The sequence below is a fragment of the Lampetra fluviatilis genome, chromosome 20 (assembly GCF_964198595.1).
Source record: "Lampetra fluviatilis chromosome 20, kcLamFluv1.1, whole genome shotgun sequence".
Taxonomy (NCBI): Eukaryota; Metazoa; Chordata; class Hyperoartia; order Petromyzontiformes; family Petromyzontidae; genus Lampetra; species Lampetra fluviatilis.
In genome coordinates this window covers 2,348,375-2,373,425 of record NC_136294.1, presented here as the reverse complement: position 1 = coordinate 2,373,425, position 25,051 = coordinate 2,348,375, and the positions used below count along the sequence as shown (strand labels likewise).

Genomic DNA, 25,051 nt, shown 5'->3' with positions numbered 1-25,051 from the left:
CATTTATCTCTATGGTGACTGTGTGTGAGAGTATGTGGGCCTCCGTGCGAGTCTCCGGGTCTCAATGTGAGAGGGGACACTGCCAGCACATTCCAGTTTCTCACACGGATCCACCTGCGTGACTGCAAAACCGCGTAGACCCCCCAAACGAAAGCAGCAATCAGCCACTGGCGGCTACCCACGCAACTACCCACATTTACCCTCGCCGCAAGCGAACCGGCCAGTGAACTGACCGAAGCTTCACACCCATCTTGCGGCGGTGTTGAGAGAGGCGATGTCAGACGTCAGGTAAATCATCTTTCCCTCTGGTTTTCCATCTCTTTGATAGATAAATCAGGAATCTAGCCCAGCAACCGGAGGGCGAGGGAGGGAGGGGGAAGAGGTCATAGAAATACAATAAACTAGAAAAAAACAAAGATGACCTCGATTCACCACCACCGGCTTTCATCTTCCGCCTAAACACGAGACGAGGGGTCCCTTGAAGCGCAAGGCGGCGTTCACTTCCGCTCGCTCGCTCGCTCGCACCTGCGCGACCTGGAATGCGATCGCGATACGAGCCGTTGATGTCTTTTTTTCCATCATCCGCCACATCAGGCGCGCCCCCCCCCCTCAACCGACCCCGGCCCACCCGCGAACTTTTCCGTCTCTCATCAACTTTTCGGCAGCGCTTGCGTGCCGTGCAACGAGCCTTCTTCAGTCACGATAACAACGGTGCCGTGACAGCGATGGGACTTTGTCAGGATTCAAAGACTTTTTCCACCCACCCTAACTCCCACTCCCTCCAGCTTAAGAGGCGATTCAGAAAAAAAAACGACCTTGCGATGCGTGCAAAGCTGAAAACGAATTATAATGCGCACAAAGATGTGTCCTTCAAAAGAAACAATGTCATGAATCCCAGCATGCCTTGCACGTCTAGACGACGTCACCATTCCTGTGCATGTTCCACGCACATCCCTCGGACCGTCCACCAGCTCGTAAGAACAAACTGTGACGCTTTTTTCGTTGTTGTTTAAAATCCCAGCATGCTTTGCACGCCTCGATGCCGCCACCATTCTTGCGCACGTTCTGAACACAGCTTAGCGGTGGCCGCCATCCTGAAATAAAAACCAACGCCGGTGTCTGCCCTCGCGAGCGGTTGGCCATCACACGGCTGCAAATGACAGCCGAGATTCCGACCATGTCCTAGCTGCCGAAGTCAACTTTTATTTAGATCGCGTACGTGCTATCACAGTCGGCTTGAGCTGTTCTACTGCTTTGTCAATGACTTGTAATGTATACTGCTCATGATACGTATGCATCTATACCAGTCTGCAGAGGTGTGGACTCGAGTCATGTGACTTGGACTCGAGTCAGACTCGAGTCATGAATTTGATGACTTGCGACTCGACTTGGACTTGCATAACAATGACTTTGTCCCACCTATGAGATGTGGACTCGAGTCATGTGACTTGGACTCGAGTCAGACTCGAGTCATGAATTTGATGACTTGCGACTCGACTTGGACTTGCATAACAATGACTTTTTCCCACCTCTGCCAGTCTGTGCTAACAAAAAAAAGGAAATATAACTAACGGCCGTGAATTCTCTCTGTGTTCAAACTCCCGCTCTTACCTGCAAACCTGAATCCCCATTACCTGCCCTCCGTTGTTCCCACTCACACCTCCACCTGTTCCGTGTCTTGCATCGGCTCCCTTGCCCCACGCTCCCCGCGCTCGTGTTCGCTTTGCCGCTACCCGCCTGGAAAATGATCGCGACCCCCCCCGCCCCGCCCCATGCTTGGCACAAACTTCACCGGTAAACAACAAACTCCACCGGTAAATAAACTCAATTGGTAAACAAATTCCACCGGTAAACAAACCCCACCGTGCTGCTGCCTCGCTACGCGTCCATCCCAAGCGACGTTCCCCGCACACCTGTAATCATCGCGTCAAAACCCCCTTCCGTTGTCTCTGCGAGCCCTTTCATCTCCTCTCGCCGCATTCCACACCTGACAATCGCCGTCCATTTGAAACCCTGCCCAATTCCACGGCACCCTCTTTGCTGCTTCGATCCTCTGAATCCCACCTCCATCCTCAAAAACCATCGTGTGTCTCTCCTTCAGAGCCAAAAATCCCACGCCAAACATCTCACCCTTACACATCCATCATTCATTTCCCCTTCCGATCCCAGCCGTTCCTCAATCCCCTCTCTGAAACAAAAATCCCCAAAACATTGATCATTTTCCCACCGCACAAATTCCACCCTTATCCAAATCTCTCCCACTGCTGGCCTCCTCCCCATTTCCAATCCTGAACCTCATCCCGATCCTGGTCCTGATCCTCACCCACCCCGATCCCAATTCCCGATCCTGATTTTCCCCCGCCGCTGCCTCGACGCACGGACGCGTCAGCGATCGACGGCCCTCGCGCCTTCGAGGTGCGCGAGGTGACCGACTCGTACGCGCACCTGTCGTGGGAGCGGAGCCGCGCGCGCGTCACCAGCCTGCACCTCTCGTACCGCACGACGGGCGACGCGCGGCCCACCGAGCTGGGCCTGCGGCCCACGGCCACCGAGTACACGCTGCAGGGCCTGCGGCCTGGCCGCCTTTACCACGTGACGCTGCGCGCGGAGCGCGGCCTCGCACATAGTGGCGCCTTGCACGTCAGCTTCACCACAGGTCGGTGCGCGCGGACCACGGACGGACGGATACGGACACGAACCGATGGATACGGATGGACAGTCTGACGGACAAATGGACGGTCACATGGGTCAACTGATGGATTGATGAACGACCGGACAGACAGATCAACCGATGGCGGACGGAAGGACTGACCGACGCATGGACCAACGGATAGATAGACTGATGTGGCCGTTGGCGAGCATTCGATTTTTCACAAATATTTTGTGGGGAAATAAAACGTGAGAAACAGTGAGCCCCCTCTAGTTGATAGTTAGTGCTGCTACTATGCTGCCAGTCGTAGGCCTCACGTGGCCACGAAATGCCAAAGAACGACGTCGCGCGGCGAATTAAATGATGAGCGCGATCTGCTACGTACGGCGCGAATGAAGTTCAACATGCATGGACACATATACAAGTCGCGGGGCGAATGAAACGGAGTTGCGGCTCGCTTCTGCCCCGTGCTCCCGGAAATTACTTGTGACGGCACCCCTTCCCCCCCCCCCCCGCCTCCCCCCCCCGCTCTGTCCCCAGCGCTGGACGCGCCGCGGAACCTGAGGGCGAGCCACCAGGGCGAGAGCGGCGGCGGCCTGCTGCTCGAGTGGGAGAACAGCCGCGCCCAGGTGGACGGCTACCGGGTGGTGTTCGCCCCCATCGCCGGCGGCCCCCATGGAAGCGTCAACGTCACCCACCAGGGGCCCGACCTCACCTCCGCCGTCACCATCACCGGTGCGCGCCGACGCCCCGACCCGCGCGTCGTACCGGGGGGGGGGGGGGTTGGGGGGGCCTTCGTTGGCGATGCCTGCGGCGTCCGCAGCGAGCGTCGAACATTTCAGAATCGACATTTGGGTCGGGGCCCCCCGTGACGATCTGGCCCAGGGGTCGGCAACCGGCGGCTCCGAAGCCGCGTGCGGGCGGCTCTTTGGCTGCCCCCCTGGCGGGCAACCGTTTAAAATGTTTTATGAAACATGGCAGGGAATGTCTCGGTGACGACAAAATGTAACAAGTGAAACACCATCGTCAACCTGCATTGTGTAATAGTGAGTGTAACTCCTGTGAGTGTAATACCGAGCTTCACGACTGGGTGTCACTGCTGTGAATGTGAACGAGCGTACAGATCTGATGCCTGGGACAGAGTACGGCGTCGGGGTGACTGCATACAGGGGCGACATTCAGAGCAAACCCTCGACCATCAACACCCGCACAGGTAAGGGGGGGGCACCCATACCACCATCCTCCCATGACCCCCCCCCCCCCCCCATCGTGGTCACTCAGGAGGGCCCACCAACCCCCCCCCCCCCTCTGATTAGAGTTTCCTTGGGATGTAATTCAGCACCATGCCATGGAGGCGAGGGTTGTGTGGGTCGGACAAACTCCTGAAACTCTTCCCGAGGGCATCGATGTCGCCATCGCCTGGCTTGCCCGGGTGTGGCAGTGCAGCAAGGTGGAACGCGTTCCGTTTTGTATGGGGATGGAGCGTTGTCTCCATCGCCCGCGTGGATTTTCTCCGGGCACTCCGTACGTAGCCAACCACGCTGATCCGAGGTGCGAGGGAAGGACAACAAACTAAACACAAAACAGCGGTTCTGAAGAAAGGAATTTTCAGATGCTATTCCGTCTCCTGGTTAAATAATGGCATGATAATGGGTCGTCATTGATTTCTGGGTTAGGCCACTCAATGTCTTTGGTTAAAAAATCTATTTTCGAATCGTAATAATTGGCTGTGAAAAGGCAACTGTTAAGTTTAATTATTTTTGGAGGTGGCCCAGCAACTCAGCGGTGGGAGGAACCTCAGGCAAAGCTGCCAGGCCATGAGCCGGCCCCAACAGTTGCCCAAGATGTTTTCAGCCAATTAATGAGTGTCTAGATATACGTGCGGGAGGAAACCGGACCACACGTAGAAAACCCACGCGTGCAAGGGGGCAACGCTCTATCCCATACTGGAAAGCCAGGGTAGTACGGCACCTTGATGCCCACTCGATGGGTTTTCCGCAAGAATTCCTAGAGGTCATCCGCCAACCTGCCGCTGCCGCCTCCGCAGCGCGTAGCCACCGCCGCCCGGCTGACCCTCGACCTTTGCGCGCGTCGTTGCAGAGATGGACAGCCCGCTGAACCTGCAAGTGACGAACGCGTGGGACACGGGCCTCACCGTGCGCTGGGACCCATGCCGGGCGCGCGTCGACCGCTACGCCATCATGCACATCTCGGGCACGGGCGCCATCGGCGAGCTGGCCGTGCCCGGCTCCGAGACGTCGGCCAACCTGACGGGCCTCCGCCCGGCGACCGAGTACACCGTGGTGCTGCAGGCGGAGAGCGGCCTCGAGAAGAGCCGGCCCGCGACGCTGTCGGCGAACACAGGTGACGGCGAGACGCGCGGAACGATGCGGAACGGAGCAGCGGAGTGGCACAGCGGAGCAGTTTTCCGTGAAGGCAGCGGTCGCCCGCTCAGCCTTAAGGGCCCGCGGTCGGTTGGGAACAATATCTCTCGTGCCGTTGTTCCCCTTAGTTTGTGGAGGGAATACTTTCGTCAAGGAATTGTTTGTAATCGATCACAGCGCTTGACTTGTACGTACGTGCGTATGTACATTGATCTTCTTTCGCACCATGCGTAGCTAACCGCGCTGATCGGAGGTGCGGGGGAAGGAACTTGTCACGTGATCTTCTTGGTTCTTTCGGTAAAGTCACGTAGAAGGGAAGTAATAAAATAATAAAAATAAAACATAATAAAATAATTCTCACGACGTTTCGGCCACAACGCAAGCAGCCGTCCTCAGGTGAAGAACGGCTGCTTGCGTTGTGGCCGAAACGTCGTGAGATTTATTTTATTGTTTTATTTTTATTATTTTATTATTTCCCTTCTACGTGACTTTACCAAAAGAACCAAGAAGATGAATCCCTGCAGTCACGAAAGCTTTAAAACGAAATTTGTCACGTGATGTTATCGAGAGCAGAGCCCCGGACTGCCCTGGGATGAAAATTAGGCCCTGCTAAAAGGGCTTGGTCAGGGTCGTAGAGAGTGCGTGGCAGGTGAGACAATTTGCCTCGGGTCCAGAGACACCCAACAGTCTCCTGATAGTTTTTTCAGGAAACTGTTTGCCTGCACTGCCTCCTAGAGACAACGTCTTGTAACAGCAACCTCTCATCCACTCGATGGGTTTGCAATTGACATTCGGAGCAGTGAATTGCCTTGACACGGTAAATGCGTCATGACGTTATTTAGCTTATTTTCTCATGAAGGTGTACATATTTGTCCTAATCCTGAGTGAGAAAAAAAAAACATTTCCATTTCATTAAAGTCCTGTAAGTAATTTTTTTACTAAATTAGACAGCCACTTATTCAAGCAAAACAATCCCGCTGCAGCTCAGGAGAAGCCCTGGTCGTTTTTTCCACTGCAGAAGCCGAGCCGTGCTGCTAACAACGCACGCAACAAACACGTCGGGACAGGTGTAAGCGACCCAGTGAGGGTGCCACCTCCTCACACTGTTGCCACTTGACGTCAAACGCAGCGAACTTCGTTGTTAGGCCTGGCCCTGCTTGGCCCCCGAGCCAGATTCAGATGTCTCACGAGGCCAGCGAACCACGGTTTGATCCCGGCTCGTTACGGCAAATGTCCCGTTGGAAAAGAACAAACAAACAAACCCCGTACCGCTATGGCCCCCGCGCTGGCTCGGCTCAGATGTTACCGGTGGCACAGAGGTGCGGCGAGGCGGTTACTGATCAAGCGTGGCTCGCGCCCTTGTCGCGCCGCGCCAGGCTTCCGCCCCGTGCAGACGCTGCACTTTTCCGACGTGAGCTCTAGCGGCTTCCGCGTGGCCTGGGACCCGCCCGCCGTGCCGGTCGACGCCTTCGTGTTGCGGGTGTCGGAGTCGGCGCCGGGCCCCGGGGAGGGCCCCGGGGAGGGCCCCGGGGAGGGCCCGCGGGTGGTCACCATCGACGGCGGGCAGAGCGACGCGCTCGTCTCGGGCCTGCTGCCCGAGCGGCGCTACGACGTGTCGCTGGTGGCCGTGAAGGGCATGACCACGGGAGAGGCCGTGCTGGGAGATGTGGCCACAGGTACCTGGCGTGGGCCCACCTGTGCCGGAGCGCGGGTTTCTTTGAAGCGCGCGGGGGTCCCAGCGGACGCCAGAAGCGAAAGCGAAAGGAGGGTGGAAGGGGACTCGTCGTAGTGAAGGAGCCCGAGGTGGGGTTAGCGGTACGGTCAGGGTCATGGAAGGTTAGCGCTCGTGGTGTGGGTTGGCTAAGTTGGTTTAGGCGAGGAATAGTGGGAGGGCGAGTACGAGTGATCGGTGGGATAATTGGTTATAGTCAAGGTTAGAGGTATGGATAATACTAGTTGGTTGGGTGGATAGTGTTAGTAGTCCTGTCTGGATGGTCAGTTAGGGTCAGAGTTAGTAGTATAGCTAGTAGTCGTGGCTGGTTGGTAAGTTAGGGTCAGGGTTAGCACTATAGCTAATAGTAGTGCCTGGTTAGCTATTATTCTGGGTTGGGAGTAGGGCCAGCCTTTGGTTGGATAGTTCGCTCCGCCCAGCCCAAGCTGCTGTCCCCTCCAACTCCACCTCCTCCCCATCGACAACAAATGTCCCTTCCAGTCTTTGGCCACTTTCGACTCCTGGTGTTCACAGCGTCCCACCGTCGTGTTTGAAGGAAGACGCAACCCAAAACCCGACAGCCCTTGATTCTGATGTCGCTGCATCCATTCACAACGCCAGGGACGGGGTGGGGGTGGGGGATAATCCTTAAGAGAGCCACCCAGAGCCACATCCACCGCGGCTGTGGCGGCGCTTGTGAAAGTCAGACCCCCGATAAATGTTTTTATTTCACTCCCAAAACTTCCCAGCTCGCGAAAGACAAACCGGGGGCACGCGGCCAGAGAGTCGTCAGCACATGGGCCCTCTGGGTTTTATTTGGGTTGCGTCTCCCGTCAGCGTAGACACTGACTCGCATGCGGCAAAGGTCAGGTTGGTTGTGCATTGTAATCTTGGTCAATGTTTCTCAACTCCAGACTCCACCCCCACCCCACTACGTGACACGGTACAATCTTTCGTGATTGCCGTCCTTCAACTGCGTGCAGTGCGCAGTGGCTTAACCTGTACGTGAAAGTCCGGTCCGTGGAGCGGGCTTCGTCGGAGCTGGAGTCGAGAAGCGCTCACGTAATTGAACGGTTCTTTGCATGCACAGCGCTTACAATGTGCATGCACGTGCGCGGACAACGGCACGTGCGCATGGAGAATGTGCATCCATCGTTCAGTAAGGCAAGAAGAAGCAACAAAAACAACCTCCGTAACACCATTGCATGGAGGATAACCGCAGCACCCTCCCGGCGCGCGGGGGGTACGCGCTACCTGCGGCGGGACCGTCGTGACGCGCGGGCTTTCTCGACCAAATGTCGTCGCCAGGTTGCGTCGGGAAACATTGAGTGTCGTACACCCTCCGCCACCTGACGCCGGCCTGTTAATCAGCGTGCCACGTGGTGAGCAAACGTGCGTCGGGTGGAGGTGGGAGAACGAGACTTTTAACATTTACGCGAGCAAAAAAAAACGTCATCATGAATCACATTGGTCGAGAAAGCCTCCGTGTTCAATCTATATATGTAGTGTGTGATGCATGTTCAACTTCTTTCATACCGTACGTAGCCAATCGTGCTAGGTTCAGCCGTAGTAGGTGTCAATGTTTATTACCCACATTAGTTCTCATTTAATATGTCTACGGATGGCTTGGCGTGCGAAGGTCACGAGTTCAAAGACTCGGCGGGAGTCAACCCCAGCCCCTTAATCCCGCTGTGGTTGATCACAAAAAAACTGAGCGGTCGCTTAAAAGCGGCGATGGGCTCTGTGGCACCGAGCCCGGGCGAACGCGACGGGCTGAACCTCCCACGATCGTCGGCCTCTGCCGCTCTTTTCCCCCCGCGCAGTTTCGGACGCGCTGCAGGGGACATTGCAGGCCTATGACGTAACGTCCGACAGCCTTAAGATAACGTGGCCAGCCCAGGAACCGAGGCCCGACAATTACCACATCAAGTACCGGCCCATCGGCGGTGGCAGCGGCGGCAGAGGAGGAGGAGGAAGAGGAGGAGGAGGAAGAGGACCCTCCAAGGACATCCCCGGCAAGTCGTGGAGCCTCCTGGCGCCGGCCTCGGCGACCCGCGCCAAGCTGACGGGCCTGCAGCCCGGCACGCGATACGAGATAGCGTTACACGGCGTGCGCGGCTCACAGCTCACGAAGCCCCTCGAGGTTGTGGCTCGGACTTCAGGTAACCGCGCCGACGTGGAGCGCATGCCCAAGTCCGACCGCGAAATCGCCCGCCCGCCCGCCTGCCCAACCCGCCCACCCGCCTGCCCGCCTGCTGCCTGCTGCCTGCCAGTCAACCGGCCCCATCAGCTGAGAACGCCTGTTTCTCTTCGTCTCTCTCTGCCTCGCGTGCTTTTCTTTCGTTCTTCCATCCCGGGCTCGGATCGGTGCATCGGCAGAGCGGGGGCTTGCACTGTGCGCTGTGCGTGAGTGGCTGCGCGACATCTTTCAGCTAAAGCTGCCATTCATCGACGACATCACCGTCGTCGTCGTCGCCACCATCATCGTCAGCGACGATGAATTCTAACGCATTGGGACGATTCCGAGGTGGGGGGTGGACTAGGGTTGCCACCTCTAAGGTACAATAACAACTGGGAGACATCATCCCCGGAAGAAGAAGGATATCTCGCAATGCAGGACGAGTGGAGAACCGCGTGTGAACGGTGGTGCAGGATTATGATGATTATTATTATTCCACAGCTGACAAAAACAACGACGATTTTAACGTCCTTTAGGAAGACTCGGATATTTCCAAGGGCAACTGCCACCTTAAAGAGGAGGACGATCCTGTGAAAAACGGGACAGGTGGCAACTCTAGTTGTGACATGACTGAAATCTGTGGTCTCTTGAGAATGGCTTGGGTTCGTCTGTTTTAATTGTTCTCTGTTTTTCTTTTCTGTTCTCAGCATGGTTTTCATTGCCTGCCTGGGACGCGTCTGGGTTTTTATTTTGATTCACTTTGCTCACCAACCAACCACCGCCGCTGCCTTGTTCATCACATCGCAAATGCCGCACTCATTTTCATATTTTTCTTGCATGCAGTGTGTGGTTACCCGAGCGTGCACACTCGGGTTTTGTGCCCCGAGATTTGTCTTGAGGTTTTTATCTTTATACAAAACGAATAAAAGAAAGAAACCATTGGTTGTAGTCGGGTGGGGTGGGGGGGCTTCATTTTCCACGGGACATTTCCCAGCTTGTCGGTAGGCTGTAGGCGAGGGAATGGGCCGCGACTTGTAGCCACGGCCCAAGCGAGAGGTACGGTGGATGTGGAGACATCTCAGCGTGATGATGTGTGCTCGGGGTGGTAAAGGAGCAGAGAGCGCACGGGTCAAAATCTGCCGCGTTCACAAGTTCTAATCCTGGTTGGGGGTTGGCGCAGCCCATCATTCTTCCATGATCGGTCAAAGAATTATCACTTTTGTTGGCAAATCAGCAGTCGCCATAGAAATGTGAGAATTCCACCACTGACTTTCATTTCGGCATTACCAGTTGCACATTACTTACTGAATTATTTGGATAGAAAGGAATATGCTTGTTCGACTTAGAGAGAGGGACACGTGTCCATATGCATGGTGGACTGCCCCATATGACGGCTACTGCCTGTATATACAATCTGCTAAACAATGCTTATTTTACTCTATCCATTCCAATCACCGTCCCTTCCCTCCCTGCTGTCAAATGCCCCATCGCCTCCTCCCCTCCCGTAGCCCTGAACCCGCCGACGAAGCTCTCCTTCTCGAACGTGACCCAGACGAGCGTCACGGTGAGCTGGGCTGCCAGGGAGCCCACCCCCAGCTCCTACCAGCTGTCCTACGAGCTCACGGGCGGAGGTGAGTCGGCCAACGCCGGCAGGTGAACGGCGCAGTTGGTGCAACCCTCGCTACTGCTGCCTCCATGGCGCTGGAATACAGGCAGCCACGTGCAGCGGCGAAGCCACCACCGTCATCACCGCCGCCACCACCACCACCACCACCCCTGCCGCCACCGCCACTGCCGCCACCACTACCACCACGACCGCCGCCGCCACCACCGACACCACCACTGCCACCACCACCACCACCGTCGCTACTGCCACCACCGCCACTACCACTGCCACCACCGCCACCGCCGCCATAAGTACCACCACCCCTGCTGCAACCGGCACTGCCACCACTGGCACTGCCACCACCGCCACCACCACCGCCACCACTGCCACCACCGCCATCACCGCCACCACAGCCATCCCCGCCACCACCGCCACCCCCACCACCACCACCGCTGCCACCGCCGCCACCACTGGCATACAGCAAGACAATTCCTTGTAACAGCATTCTGGATTCTTCCGGCTGAGACGACGACGCTCTGACAACGACGATGATGGGGCCACAGCGAGGCTGCTCATTGCGCCGCGTCCACCGCCCCTGTCCCCCGTAGATGGGGATCGTGAGACGGTGTCGCTGGCGGGCGGCGTGACGGAGTACACGCTGCAGGACCTCGCACCGGGCACGGAGTACACGGTGGGGCTCGCCTACCTCCCCGACCCCGACAACAACGACGCCTCCACGGGGAGCGTCACCACCGGTAGCGGCGCAAAACGGAGCACCGGGTCCCCCCTCCCCCTCCCCCCCACGGCCGTGTAAGCGTCGGGATGGCCGGAGAGGGCTGAGCCCCACCAGCCCACGCTGCTTGTGGGAGGTGGCGGTGGACGATTGAATGAATAACGAACGGATGAATCTGACATTTCAGAGTTTTTGCTGTCTGCTTGGTTTGTGCTTTCCCCCCTCCTTTCCGCCCCCCCACCCCCCGTGCCAACTCGCCCACGCTCCACCCACTCCATCCTCTCTCTCTCTCTCGCCGCCACCGCCGCCGCCGCCACCCGAGTGCTGGACGGCCCCGTGGCGCTGCTGGCCGTGAACGTGGTGGCCTCCGAGGCGCTGCTGGTGTGGCGTCCGGGCCGGGCGCCCGTCGACTCTTACATCGTCACCTACTCCACGAGCGGCCACCGTGAGCTCGGGCGTTGAGTGCGACTGGCGCGGGGTGGGGGGGGGGGGGTGGTCAGGGGAAGTCGGGGGGTGTTGGGGGTCTGGGTCAGGTTTGGTTTGGGGGTCACACCAATGTCGTCTGGGGGGTGGGGGAGTTTACCAGATGCGCCGCATTGCCCACAATGGAAAATAAGTAGAATATTGTACCGCATCGTAATCCCGCTTCATAATTCAATGAGAGTCCTGCAACGGTTGCGAGATGTTAACTACCTCGCCTCGTATACAGGAGGCCGTGGAGTTCGATCCCGATCCTGATGCCTGTATATTTGAAATTAGCATATTCTCCCTGTGTTTGTGTGGATTTTTCTTCGGATCCTCCGTTTTCTTCCGGTTTTCCCCCTCCAGATTTAGAATCGGCATGTGTTCAGAGTATTTACCTGCTAGGAAATTCCACATGACAAGCCACTTCTTTGAGCTATCTATGTAGCTCAGTGTCCCTTACCTGGTAAAAAAGAAATAGTTTAGTTTATAGTTTACGTAGCAATCTGTGGTTGTGCTGTACCGTATACAGGGCCACCACCGGTCCCAATGGAGACTAAACCCAGAGATATTTCTCAGTCAGCACCAGGTCTTTTATGAACAATTGGAAAATCTGCTCCGAACGTTATTGCCTTCTCTCCCCCCCAAGTAAGTGAAGTGCTCAAGCACGTTGCTCTCGTCGCCAGATAGCCACGGCGAGGGATCAAACTCGCTCGTCAGCCCGCCGCACCTTAACCGCGTCGCCACCACCAACGTCATGACCACGGTTCGCGTGTTCTGTTCCGGCAGCGGGCGGAGAGGAGGAGGAAACCCTCAACGTTCCAGCCCCCAGCCTCGAGCAGCAGCTGACGGGGCTGCGCCCGGCAAGCACGTACCACGCGACGGTGCGCGCCGTCAAGGGGGCCCTGGAGAGCCCGCCCAGGGCCACCACCTTCACCACGGGTGAGGAGCGCGACGTCCCCCGGCAATTGGAGCCATGGTGCTGCGGCCGATCGCTCAGCCTCTCACCCTCACCCCCCTCCACCCCACCGCCCGCCGCTCCACCCCAATCCACCCCTCTACTCCCCCCAACCCCTCCCCGGCGATCCCCCCATGTATGGTTATGCCATATCCGACCCAGCAGTAGAGCGAATGGCTGCAAGTCGTATGGTCGCGAGGTCAATCCCTGGTTGGGTGGGTTGACTCAGCCCGTCATCTTTCCAGGGTCGATTAAATGAGTACCACCATGGGGGAAAGTTAACTAGCGCTTTCGCTAAGGATGGACTTGCCGACGGCAATAGGAATGTGGAATTTCCACCGCTGGCTCAGCAGGACTGTGAGCGGGAGATGAGAACCAAATGCCGTGACGCTAAATTCGATCGGCAGAGGCTTTGCTCTGACTTTCTCCTGATGTCTTGATCGTCACTGTCATCCGTGCATGGGCGTTGTGCGAAAACACCCTTTGGGAATACTTGAAGTAACTGTTCGTGTACGGGTAAAAACATGTTTTCACTCGTGTATGAAATGACGTTTAAAGGAAAATCCAAAATTAGTTTGAAAATCAATGTCCAAGGGCAAAGGTTGCCACCTGTATGTATGCACGTTGAACTTCTTTCGCACCGTACGTAGCTAACCGTGCTAATCAGAGGTGCACGGGGGGGGGGGGGGTGGGGAGGGGGCGCTAATTGGAGGTGCAATAAAAGCGCTGTCAATGCCGTGTGACCGCCCTCTCGTGCAGCCTCGGGCTCCCCGCTGGCGGTGACCTTTGGCTCCGTGACGGACAGCACGGTGGAGGTGAAGTGGCTGAGCCCGACCCCCGTGCCCAACTGGTTCATCGTCTCCTACGTGCCCACCGACGGGGGTGAGAGCGCCATCGTCTCTTTGCCACCCCCACCCCCCGCGGCACATCACGTTGACCCCTTGTTGACCCCGCGTCATGCCGCGTTGACCCCTTGTTTACCCCGCGTCGACCCCTTGTTGACCCCGCATCGACCCTTTGTTGACCCCGTATCATGCCGCGTTGACCCCTTGTTTACCCCGCGTCATGCAGCGTTGACCCCTTGTTGACCCCACGTCATGCCGCGTTGACCCCTTGTTGACCCCGCGTCATGCAGCGTTGATCCCTTGTTGACCCCGCGTCATGCCGCGTTGACCCCCGCGTCCGATCCGCGCTGACCCCGGCGCCGCGCTGTGCCGTCGTTGCCGCCGTGCCAGGCGAGGTGGAGAGCGTCACGGTGGCGGGCGCGCTGGTGAGCCACACGCTCACCGGGCTCTCCCCGGGCACCGAGTACGAGGTGAGCGTCGCGTCGCTGAGCGGCGCCGTCGAGAGCGAGCCCATCTCCTACTCAGTCACTACCGGTACGTGCGTGTGTGTGCGTGTGTGTGCGCGTGTGCGCACGTGCGTGTGTCTGTGTGCGTGTGTGCGTGGGCGTACGCTCGGGTGTGCATGTAAGTTAGCGCACGTGTGTACAGTGCGGCTTGCGCGCCCAAATTATCTAAATTCGAAAAACGACTCGCAAACTATTAAATTGTTATGACGCTTTGCAACCACTGTCCCCCTACTGGCAGACCACAGTAATGCCCCTTTTTGCAGGCCAGGTGCTGAGTCACCTTGTGCTGGGGGATGCCCTTTCAATTGTGTTGAGATGAGAAAAAGTCACTCTGAGCGGTAACGTTGCCCACTCTTCTTCATCGGTCGTCCATTCACTAAGGAGGTGACCGCATCTGCTGTACTCCGGCAAAAGTGTTTCTCGCCGTTAGGCCTCCATCGGAGAGCCGTACAGCATGACAGCGAAAAACCGCCACGTTCCTAGCTCACCCATCCTTGTGTTCACTTTTACTAACGCAGCACTAGCCCAATCTGTTCTTCCATGGCACCTCCGATTAGCCCGGTTGGCCACGTAAGGTGCAAAAACAGGACCCTGCGGGGTGGGCTGGTAGGAATAATACTAATACTGGTACAGGGATATCGACCGCACACACACGCGCACACACACACGCACATACGCGCACACACGCACATACACGTACACACGCACACACACGCACACACACCGCACGCACACACACACACACGTACACACACATGCACGCACGCACACGTAATGAAGTTGTGTTGCTACGCTTCCAGTTCGCTGTGAATAACGATCCGAAGCCCAATAGCGCCCATTCATCACGCCGCTCGAGTGGGCCGGACACGCACGCACGCACGCACACACACGCACACAGTCACACATATACACACACGCACACACAGACACGCACACACACGCGCATACACACGCACACACACGCACGCACGCAAACACACACGCACACACACACACGCACCTCTCACCTGCAAGGCAGCGGTCGCCGCTTCTCCTCCCACATCTCTCGTCGCGGCAGCTGTAACGATGGTGCAAGTTTGTTTTTATCATCAATTCCTCCTCCACCCCTCCCCGCCACTGTTCACCCACCAGAATAAATGAGTTCGCCCATAGTCAGTCGATCAAAAGTTTCGCCGTGAGTCGCCGGAAGCGACGGCCATCTTGTTTAATTCACAGATCGCAGGGGGAGCGGGCGGCCATCTTGTCGGACAGGGTCATGCCAAGTGTTTGCAGTAGGGGGCGATGTTGATACACGGACGGACGGACGGACGGACACATTAATCTATTGGTGGTCTGGTCCACTTCGTTCCTACCAGTATAAGTTCAACATACATACAGACACATAAATACGACCCCCGTCACTGGTGTTGGCTGCAGCTCGCTAACCGTTGCACTGCCCTTCCCCCCCCCCCAACACACGCACACCCCCATACGCACACCCCCACACGCACACCCCCACACGCACACACACGCACGTTGCACCTCCTCGCCGTCCCCTCCGCGTGTCTGCTCCCCGGTCTCCGCCGCCCGCCTCCTGCAGCGATCGACGCTCCGCGCGACCTGGCGGCCGTGGAGGTGGCCGGGCAGAGCGCGCTTCTCACGTGGCGCCCGCCACTTGCCAACATCACGGGATACACGCTGAGGGTGCGGGGCCCCGACGGCGACACCACGGTGAGCGACAACGCGCCTCCTCCTGCGCCGCACGCTCGGCTCGCCGGAATTTTTTTTTTTTTATAAACTTACAATTTTTTTTTTGCTATTTCATCAGGTAAGGCCCACTGAGCTACGTAGCGCTTTTTCAGAAGCGACCACCCTGGCTGTCACAAATGATAGCTGAACGAAGTGGCTTATCGTCACGTGGGAATTTATAGCAGCCATATACGCTAAATGCCTGATGTTCATTCTAAATGTGGAGGGAAACACCGGAGGACCTGGAGAAAAATCCACGTGACCACGGCGAGAGAGAGACACGCAAACTCCCAAGTACACAGCAGCAGGCGTCAGGGTCGGGACCGAACCCACGACCTCCTTTATACCAGGCGAGGTCGTTAACATCCCCTAGCCACCGCGGAATCCTTGAACCGTCAGGCCTCGGATCAGTCCACCTAACGTGCCGTGTGGCTCTCCTCCATTCACTTACAACTTGCCCCGTCGATCGGCTTTCTCTCGTCGCGTCCGAGACGGGCGCCACCGGCGCGTTGACGCGGCCCAGCGGGATCACCTCTGCCGATCGTACCAGAGGGTCACGGTCCACGGTGTGGGCTACACGGGGGACCTTCGTATCGTTTCCGTGCAGGAGCTGCAGGTGGACGCGGGGGCCTCGTCGCGGCATCTCGACGGCCTGACGAGGAGCACGCCCTACAGCGCCGGCCTGTACGCCCTGCGCGGGGACGAGCGCAGCGCCGCTGCCCTCGCCGACTTCACCACCGGTACCGGGCGCGGCCAGCTCGCACGCACGCACACACGCACAGGCACACGTGTGTGTGCTTGGTGCTGGCCACCCACCCCCTCGGGTGCCGTGCAAGCCTTCATAGGAGCTCGCTTACAGCACTTGCCCTAACAGTCTGTTAAGGCTACACGGGGGATCTTTGTCTTTGTGTGTAGGTGTGTGCGGGGATCGGTAGCGTAGCGGTTAGCTCGCTTATCTGAACCGGTCCTGGGCCTCCCCGAGGTCGACTTGGTCTCAAATGAATACCTGGTGTGGTGTGTAAACTCCGCTACCGGGGAGACAACGGTGGCCGGGTGTGGTGGTGCTGGCCACGCACCCCCTTGTGTGCCGTGCCAGCACTTACCCCAAAAGACTGTCAAAGGCTATACGGGGGAGCTTTGTTGTGTCTGTATGTCTTGGCGTGCGTGCGTCCCACCACAGACGGGCGTCTGATCCAGAACCCCCAGGACTGCGCGGAGCAGTCGCTCAACGGCGAGACGGAGAGCCGCGTGTACACGGTGTACGTGCGCAACAACGAGTCGCAGCCGCTGCTCGTCTTCTGTGACATGAGCACGGACGGGGGCGGCTGGATTGTGAGTAATGGTCGCAAATGGTCGCACGCACGCGCGCGTGTGTGCGTGCGTGCGTGTGTGCGTGCGTGTGTGTGTGACGATTATCTGAACCGGTCCTGGGCCTCCCCTAGGTCGACTCAGCCTCAAATGAGTACCTGGTGCGGTGTGTAAACATTGCCACTAGGGAGACAAAGGCGGTCGGGCGTGGTGCTGGCCACCCACCCCCTCGTGTACCGTTCCGGCCTTCATAGGTGCTCGCTAACAGCACTTGCCCTTACAGTCTGTTAAGGCTATATGGAAGATCTTTGTGTGTGTGTCCGCGTGTATACACACGCGTATGTGCCCTATACATGTCGGCCCTAGTTAGGATTCGTAGCGCAAATTAACCAACAACATTTTTGGGTGGGGAAAAAAAATATCAAAATGTTCCCCTTGTCATTATAGATGTGGAGTATGGATGTGTAGTATAGTTGTAACTCCATTATTGCGCACGATGGTAGCGGCAATGTGCTTAGGAGCCAGATGCCAATGTCGAGGTCTGCTGGCCACAATGAGAGGGCTTCGGCAGAGAGAGTTCGTGTCATTTTTCTGTTCCTCATCCTCCGTTGAAGCAGCGGAGACTACGGTGGGTTTTCTGTGCCGGCCATAGTTTGGCTTGCGTGGCCACTCAAGAGACCAGGATAAGTCTCATTTTGCCAGAGTGACGTGGTTCACAAAATCGACAAAAGCAGAAACAAATAAATTCGAGGTACAAAAATGAAGCGAATAGAAATCGGAGCGGAAAGCAACTGCGTCACATGGGAAACTCACAAAATATTGCACGGACTTTCATCGACGTCAATCAACGTTTACTAACGGGGTGGGGTTGACGCCCCCCCCCCCCGCCGTGCCCGTCGCTATAGGTGTTCCAGCGGCGGCAGAACGGACGCACCGAGTTCTTCCGCGATTGGAAGTCGTACGCGCGGGGATTCGGCGACCTCCGCGATGAGTTCTGGCTCGGTCGGTTCAAGCGCAGCCACCGCGGGTCACCGGCATGACCACCGCTCCAACCACGACAACAACAACAACAGCAACAGCCATCAACAACCACCAAACGCGCACGCACGCACGCACGCTCACGCACACAACCACTCCAAAATTCACACACGCAAATACCGGAACTCCACGGTCACCGTATGCTATTGCTGTAGCAGGTTGCTCGTCATAAATAAAAGTGTTGCTGGCGACAATGGCCAGTGACGATCGCCATGAAGTTGAGAGTTGCCACACGGTGCATCAACCGTGTGGACAGCGCGTAATTCATCTGGGTCTCCCCCGCGTTGTTTTGCCTCTTTTAAACAGCGCCCGTGAATCGACGCCATTCGTCGCAGGCAGCTGTTTGCCAGGATATCTCGTATTTTGTTAAAGTCAGGGGTGGTGGCTTGACGTAAAACTAACTCCAAGATCACTCCGTTTGCACATTTTCATTATCCTCATCGCCACCACCACCACCGTCATCACCACTACCGCCACTCTATTTCCCCATCAGCGCAAGCCCCGACCCCACTGACGAGAACGCTGAACGTCGAAACCGGCCCAGAGTTTGCTTGTCTTGAGTCAATGCTGCTGAAACGACGCACTCCCAGAAGGAAGGCCGTGCGGACGAAGGGTTCTGTGCGACATTCTCACGTCCGCTGGCGATCGCCGTTCCCCAGGTCTGGACAACCTCCACCGGCTGACGCAGCAGGGCCGCTACGACCTGCGCGTGGACCTGCACGACGGCCCCGAGGAGGCCTTCGCCCTCTACGACCGCTTCGCCGTGGCCGACGCCGTCGCGCTGTACCGCTTGCGGATCGGGGCCTACAACGGCACGGCCGGTAGGGGGTTGGCCCGGCACACGCACGCACCGCACGGCACCGTGGGCACGGCCGGACCCACAGACCCAGACGAGGCAGAGAAGTTGATCAAGGTTTTTGTCATGGGCAAAGCTGCTAATGCCACCGCACCTCGCCAATATAAGACGGGCACTACTGGATTGAGGTAACTCTGACCCAGGGATAACGGAGGAGACGAGAACGCCTCTTGGCGCACGGTGGAGAGCGTTACAGAAATCCGTGCGACGCGTGGCTTTAGATTGTTTGAGCGTGCGTTCAACGTGCATCTGTTTGTGACCCTCACCCTGTCCCCCCCTGCACCCCCCGCCCCCTCACCTCCCACCGACCCTTGACCCCGGATGATCCCCGGCCGGCCGTGCCGCGCCACGCAGGCGACTCGCTGTCCTACCACCAGGGCCGGCCGTTCTCGGCGCCGGACCGCGACAACGACGTGGCGGTGACGAACTGCGCCATCTCCTACAAGGGCGCGTGGTGGTACAAGAACTGCCACCGCGTCAACCTCAACGGGAAGTACGGCGAGGCCAGCCACAGCCAGGTGCGCACGCCGACGCAGCCCGCACAGCGCGTGCGGGGAAACGCCCCTTGTGTGCCGCGTATGATGTTGAGCGTCTCTCGCGCCGTACGTGGCCGGCCGTGCTAATCGCAGGTGCGGCGGGGGGGAAGGGCAACAAACTGAAGACAAAAAGCAGTTCTAAAGAAATTAGTTTTAAATCTATCCGCAGCCCCTTATATCCATCCCTAATATCCGCCAATTCTGCTATATCGTGGATGCCAGTCGACACGCGGATTGTTCCTGTTGTCGGTGTTTATTCGCGAGTAAGAAGAGTCACCCGGAAGGGGCTGCGGATTCTTTCCGTCTTCCCGTTATCCGTGTCCTTGTGCGGGTAACCGCACATGGACACGGTTGGCTGTGCAGGTATCCGTGGACACGGCGGGCATTATAAGATATGCCAATAGCGCCCTCCGTATCAACGCGGAGAAGGGTAGATTCACTCTAATCATTATTTGTTCCACGCTTCTTACGTTGCGCGGCGTCCCACGTTAAACAATCCAAATTCGTTGCTTCGGCAATGCAACGGAGTTGCGCATTCCTTAGCCGTCGTGCCCCGGACAAAGGTCTATAACTTGGGAGTGTCTGACCCTCCGCCCTCCGCTCTCAGGAGTTTGAATGAAGTTGCTCTGCGTCGCCGAACCGCGTGCATCCTTCTTCCCCAGGTGTCGCGGAGTGGAGAAACATGGTCCGCAAATGTCGCTTTGGTCGTGTGAATGACGTAACCGTGCTCGGCCGGGCCGTGCGCGCGATCGCATTTCTGCACGCGCGGAATGCGACACTGTTGAGCCCCGGCGTGAGAGCTCGTGTGAGCGCCGTGGTGACGCCGTGTCCGTGTGCGTGCCCCTGGGCAGGGCATCAACTGGTACCACTGGAAAGGCCACGAGCACTCCATCCCCTTCGTTGAGATGAAGATGCGTCCACACGGATACGTGCACCCGCCCGGGGAGCAGCGCTAAACGCTCACCTCCTTCCTTCCCATCCCGACCCCGCAGCGGAGCCCCCCCCCCCTCTCACCCCCCTCCCCTCCCCCTCCTCCCACTCACCCCACACTGGCCAGAGCACGAACCCATTCACCCAAAGGCAGATGCACACCTGAGCGATGGGTTTTATTTTGTATTTTTGTTTAGCCATGGTGAGCACTTGGGAGACCAGGCTGGAGTCTCATTCGCCGAGCGTGACCTGGGGCATCAGTCTGCCGGGTCGGGCTGTGCGACGACTGCCACCGTGCGTCATCCCAATTGAGTAGCGTACGGTGCCATTATCCGATTGAGGCAAATTTGGCCGGCACTCGCGATGGCCTTGCTCTTTTGGGAAAACGACGTTGCGGGATCTTTAACGTCCCACTGTGAGCGAAGCGAGACGGCGGCGTTGCGATCGTTACGGTCGGCACACACCGCCGCAGCGTTAACCAGGGCGCCCCACCGGATTCGAACCGCGAACCTCCACGGCGAACGCGACGCCCGCCCGGTCACCCGCCCACTACCAAAGTCGCGCAACTTGCGTGCCTCTGCGACCAGTTGCGAACAGTTGCACGCAACCGGGTTTCCTCACAGTCGAGACGGACTGGGTTTCTGCTCGGCGAACAGGGCAGCGAGAAAGATAGAGAGAGCGAGAGAGCGTACGGGGCGAACGATGCAAACGGAGACGGTGAAAAGACGCAACGAAAACTGTCGAACGCGTTGCATGGGGATTGTGACGATCCGTAAGTAATCGTGACTTGTGGAAGGGATGCACGGCCTAGGGTTTATTTGTAACTGCTCCCACATTTAAGTGGCATGCTGTGATTAAAACATTGTAGGTGTTTTTTTTTATTTGCGAATGTTACATCGTTGGGAAACTCTATTATTAATCAGATAGTTTGACGGTTTATTCAATAAATGAGTGGTCATGCATCTTTCACGACAGGTTTAGAAACACTTCGTCTATGGCATTATACAAATCCCATGTTGTCTGTGAGTGTGTGTGTATATATAATATACAATCACAGAGCACTGCTGCCACTCGCCTATAGATTAAAAACATTAAATCCACTCTCCATTGTCATTTGAATTCGAAACCAAAACAGGTTCCCAGTATGTCTCTTGAGCCAATGATGCCAATAACCTCTTATCGGTACTACCTAGGCTGGCAAATGCTACCAGTGATTTATTTGCAGCGTGCTATCTCTAGATCACAAACATGTATGATAGCAAGGTCGACGTAGTAGCTTTTTTTTTAGAAACGTGTTGTTAGCAAACGGTACCGTAGTACGTTTGAGAACCCCAAAAAAACGAATGTGATGGTAATCATTCACGGAAGACAAAAATAAACAGGAAATGCATTTGCAAACGAGACGGGATCACGGTGGACACTGCCATGGTGGACACTGGTAGCGTTTGTCTCCCCAGGTGGTACCGATCAACCCTAATTGGCTCGTGGTCTAACGTCGCAGCCTTTGCGATTGGGGTCGACCTGGAGGTGGGCCGCATGCTGGATGGTATCACGTTGCCGATGTCGCCACGCGCGCTCGTCGCTTCGCATGGTCACACGCGGTGAAAGAGGATTCTCAACGGCGCAAGAACTTATTAGAAGTGACGACACCGATGATGATGATGATGACGCCATCGGCATCGTGCACGACAATGCCCACTCGGAGACTCGCGGTAACTTGTCCCGCACCAAAGACGGGCGAGCGGTCATCGTTAAGTTGAAACCTGCACGCGTTGATTGTCCTGGAAAGTGGATTTGTTGGTAAGGCGTATCGTTAGTTTATGGTGGAGGTGTATCTGTGAAGACTTTGTGTGTGCCCCAGCAAGCACGTGCGTGTGTGTGTGTGTTTGTAGCTTTTGCACGCGGTCGCTACTTAATGCTTGGTTAGAGCCGGTGTTTGGATTTTGAGCGAGGTGTCCGAATCAGTCTTCGGGTTATTCCGTTACCGAATGTCGGCTGTAGAGCGGGGCGTTATTTGTTAGAGGGCCCACCGTGGCGCAGCAAATACCTCGTTGCGATGGGTTGGCCAACAAGGTGGCTTGACTGGACCTGGGTTTCGCCTGATTATTTTCCCCCCAGAACTCAAGTTGGAGGGCAAAGTAAACCGCTGCCCTATGAACAGCAAAAGAGGAAAGCTGCCCTCAGTCTCAGTGAAATAGCTGTGGACATCATCAAAGAAGCAGGAACTAGTCGATGGAACAACATTTGAAGGACTTGTTTGTAAAAAAAAAACAGTGATTATTTGATTTTTCAAGTTACTCAAGTTCCTTGCGAGTCAAATATCAAGACCTTGTTACTGATGAATATGAAATCTATTCGTCTCTGCCTGGATTCTGACAGAAGAAATTCAGGCTTAGCCGCGAATTGAAATGTCCCATGATATTTTGAGATATCGTCCAACATTCAAACTCGAGTTGACAAAAATTCTAGAGACACATGCCGCTGTGACGGAAACTTGAGCTTCAAACTCGTGTTATGTTGTTAGTGTAAACTAGGCACTGGGTTAGATTCCCCTTCTTCTGGCCGTGATATAGTCAGGGCCAGGCCGAGATTGATTGGTACCTACCGCCAGTATTCTTAGGTTTTTTTTTTTCCGGTAAAGTCACGTTGATACAGCTATCGTGCTGTGACGGTTCCACCTGAAGACGGAAGCTTGTGTTGCCTCCGAAACGTCGTGATTTTTATTTTTTTTCATTTTTTTTTACCTACGTGACTTTACCGAAAAAACCTAAGAATATGAATCTTTGCAGTCACGAAAGCTTCAAATCTAGAACCTACCGCCAGCCCAATATTTTACTCTCTTAATGATGCAGATTTGTCAAGACTCATCAAGTTTCCCAATGAGCTCGAACGAGCGTTCGGCCGTGGGCATTTGCTGTTGTCGGCAGTGCCGAGACAGTTGTGGAAATTCCATATTACTATGGCAGGGCCGTATTCTCTCCCTAATTATAAAAACTACCAGACGATAAACCGTTGCGAGGATGGGCAGCTTTCTTCTGTCCTCACATCCGAGGGGATATCTTTACCCCAGGTCTCCAAAAACCTTTTTGCTGCCCTGCCCAAAGAGAAAACTGTCCGAGTTTCACACAGACAGAGATTACAATTTGAATCCCTAAGTCCTGGCGACATTGATAATGTCACATGGAGTATTCTCTGGGCCAGAGACAGTTTGGGAAAACTTTTCCTTGTGATGTCCATCGGCTACATCTCTGCCCTTTGAACTGATTGCTGCTTTAACTTGTCCGCGTGAACAATGAAAAGTCTAAAGCCTGTTATAATCTCGTAACACGGCACACGGTTTTTATTCTATTTTACGAGGGCAATGTTTTTATTTCGGTGACGTGCGTTTCGTTGTTTCCCCCTCAATCCCAGTTTGGACGCTTTAATTTTGACCGTCTTCAGCGTGGACTAAGCTTCAATGTGTGCCGGGCCCGTGTATGAAATGTATATACCGTACTCGATAGATTCTATCAATGCTCCTGCATCCTCACAAAATACAGCTACGAGGATCTTTCTGTTATTTTTATTATTATTAATACTAGACTTAACTTTTTAAGTGCTTAGAGTTTATCACAGTTGCACATGTATGCGGTAGAGTAGAAACCCCAGGGCATTCTTGGTCATAGCGTATTATATTTAGACCATGTAACACAGGTGTTGCTACGGCAAATGTGGTTGTCGGCCCTCGGAGGGAGTGCAGCGGGGGGGGAAGGGAGATCCGTGGGAGGCTTAGGTCTGCGCCCGGAACGTCTGATTATAATTCACGACTCGCCTGGGCAGTGAAAACTCGCGCAAATGGTCGTGATTTTGCCTTTTCTTTTTACCATAACAGCCTCACAAGTCTGACCGGTGTAATTCACCAGCGCCGCGTATGTGTTTCGATGTCTCTAAGTCAAAGTTTAAACAACAACAACAACTCTGCTCTGACGTACAATGGGGGCTGCCCCTTGAGCCAGTGGTGACAATTACACATTCCCATGGACGATGCCAGTCCATCCGTAACACGAACCGACTTTTCACTTCTCACAGAGTGGTACTATGCTTTGCAATTGCACCGGAGGTTGTGATGGGCTCAGTTGGATAATACATGGGATGTTTGTGTTGTCGAGTTAAACAGAAATGCCTCCCAGCGCCCCCCCCCCCCCAACTCCCTCCTGCCCCTCCCCCCGACCCTGCCGACAAGACAATTCGCCAAATGATGACGCGTCTCTGTGAACAATAAAACGGATGAACGAACCAACTCACTCGACGACGCTCTTCCCTCTTTCCGCCGCCACCGCTGTGGTGGTCGCGTTCGTCGTCGTGAGCCCGCGGTCTATCCACGGACAGGGCGATTGGCTGCAGTTCTCCAAGCCTTCCCCTGCCGTTCCTTCACCAGTCTCGACCGTCGGTCATCCATCGGTCATCGTCATCCCTTCTCGCCACGATGTGCACCGGCTCACAGCCCCAATAACACTTTTGCCGAAAGATCGATATGATGTCTATGCACTTTGGTGGCATGAAACGGCAATGAGTTGTTATTTTACAGCACGTACACACATACAAAGACAAAGATCCCCCGTATATAGCCTTGCCAGACTGC

General features: G+C 56.0%; 1 protein-coding gene across 4 annotated transcripts in view; it reads left to right on the top strand.

Moving 5' to 3' along the window:
• LOC144937838 (tenascin-R-like) overlaps window positions 1–24,703 on the top strand; it is a 42,011-nt gene extending 17,308 nt beyond the window's left edge. Inside the window, exons 6-24 of one of the 4 annotated variants that reach the window (XM_078865350.1) lie at window positions 2,390–2,656; window positions 3,191–3,385; window positions 3,774–3,863; window positions 4,751–5,014; window positions 6,411–6,710; window positions 8,569–8,907; window positions 10,433–10,555; window positions 11,139–11,285; window positions 11,586–11,708; window positions 12,515–12,667; window positions 13,443–13,565; window positions 13,919–14,062; window positions 15,614–15,744; window positions 16,370–16,502; window positions 16,943–17,094; window positions 17,976–18,072; window positions 18,768–18,929; window positions 19,319–19,482; window positions 20,352–24,703. In XM_078865350.1, the coding sequence (XP_078721476.1) occupies window positions 2,390–2,656; window positions 3,191–3,385; window positions 3,774–3,863; window positions 4,751–5,014; window positions 6,411–6,710; window positions 8,569–8,907; window positions 10,433–10,555; window positions 11,139–11,285; window positions 11,586–11,708; window positions 12,515–12,667; window positions 13,443–13,565; window positions 13,919–14,062; window positions 15,614–15,744; window positions 16,370–16,502; window positions 16,943–17,094; window positions 17,976–18,072; window positions 18,768–18,929; window positions 19,319–19,482; window positions 20,352–20,456 (3,212 nt within the window). In that variant the 3' untranslated portion in view covers window positions 20,457–24,703. The remainder of the gene's footprint in view (window positions 1–2,389; window positions 2,657–3,190; window positions 3,386–3,773; window positions 3,864–4,750; window positions 5,015–6,410; window positions 6,711–8,568; window positions 8,908–10,432; window positions 10,556–11,138; window positions 11,286–11,585; window positions 11,709–12,514; window positions 12,668–13,442; window positions 13,566–13,918; window positions 14,063–15,613; window positions 15,745–16,369; window positions 16,503–16,942; window positions 17,095–17,975; window positions 18,073–18,767; window positions 18,930–19,318; window positions 19,483–20,351) is intronic. The other 3 variants (XM_078865351.1, XM_078865352.1, XM_078865353.1) reach the window with 3 other exon arrangements.
• The last annotated feature ends 348 nt before the right edge of the window (window positions 24,704–25,051 follow it).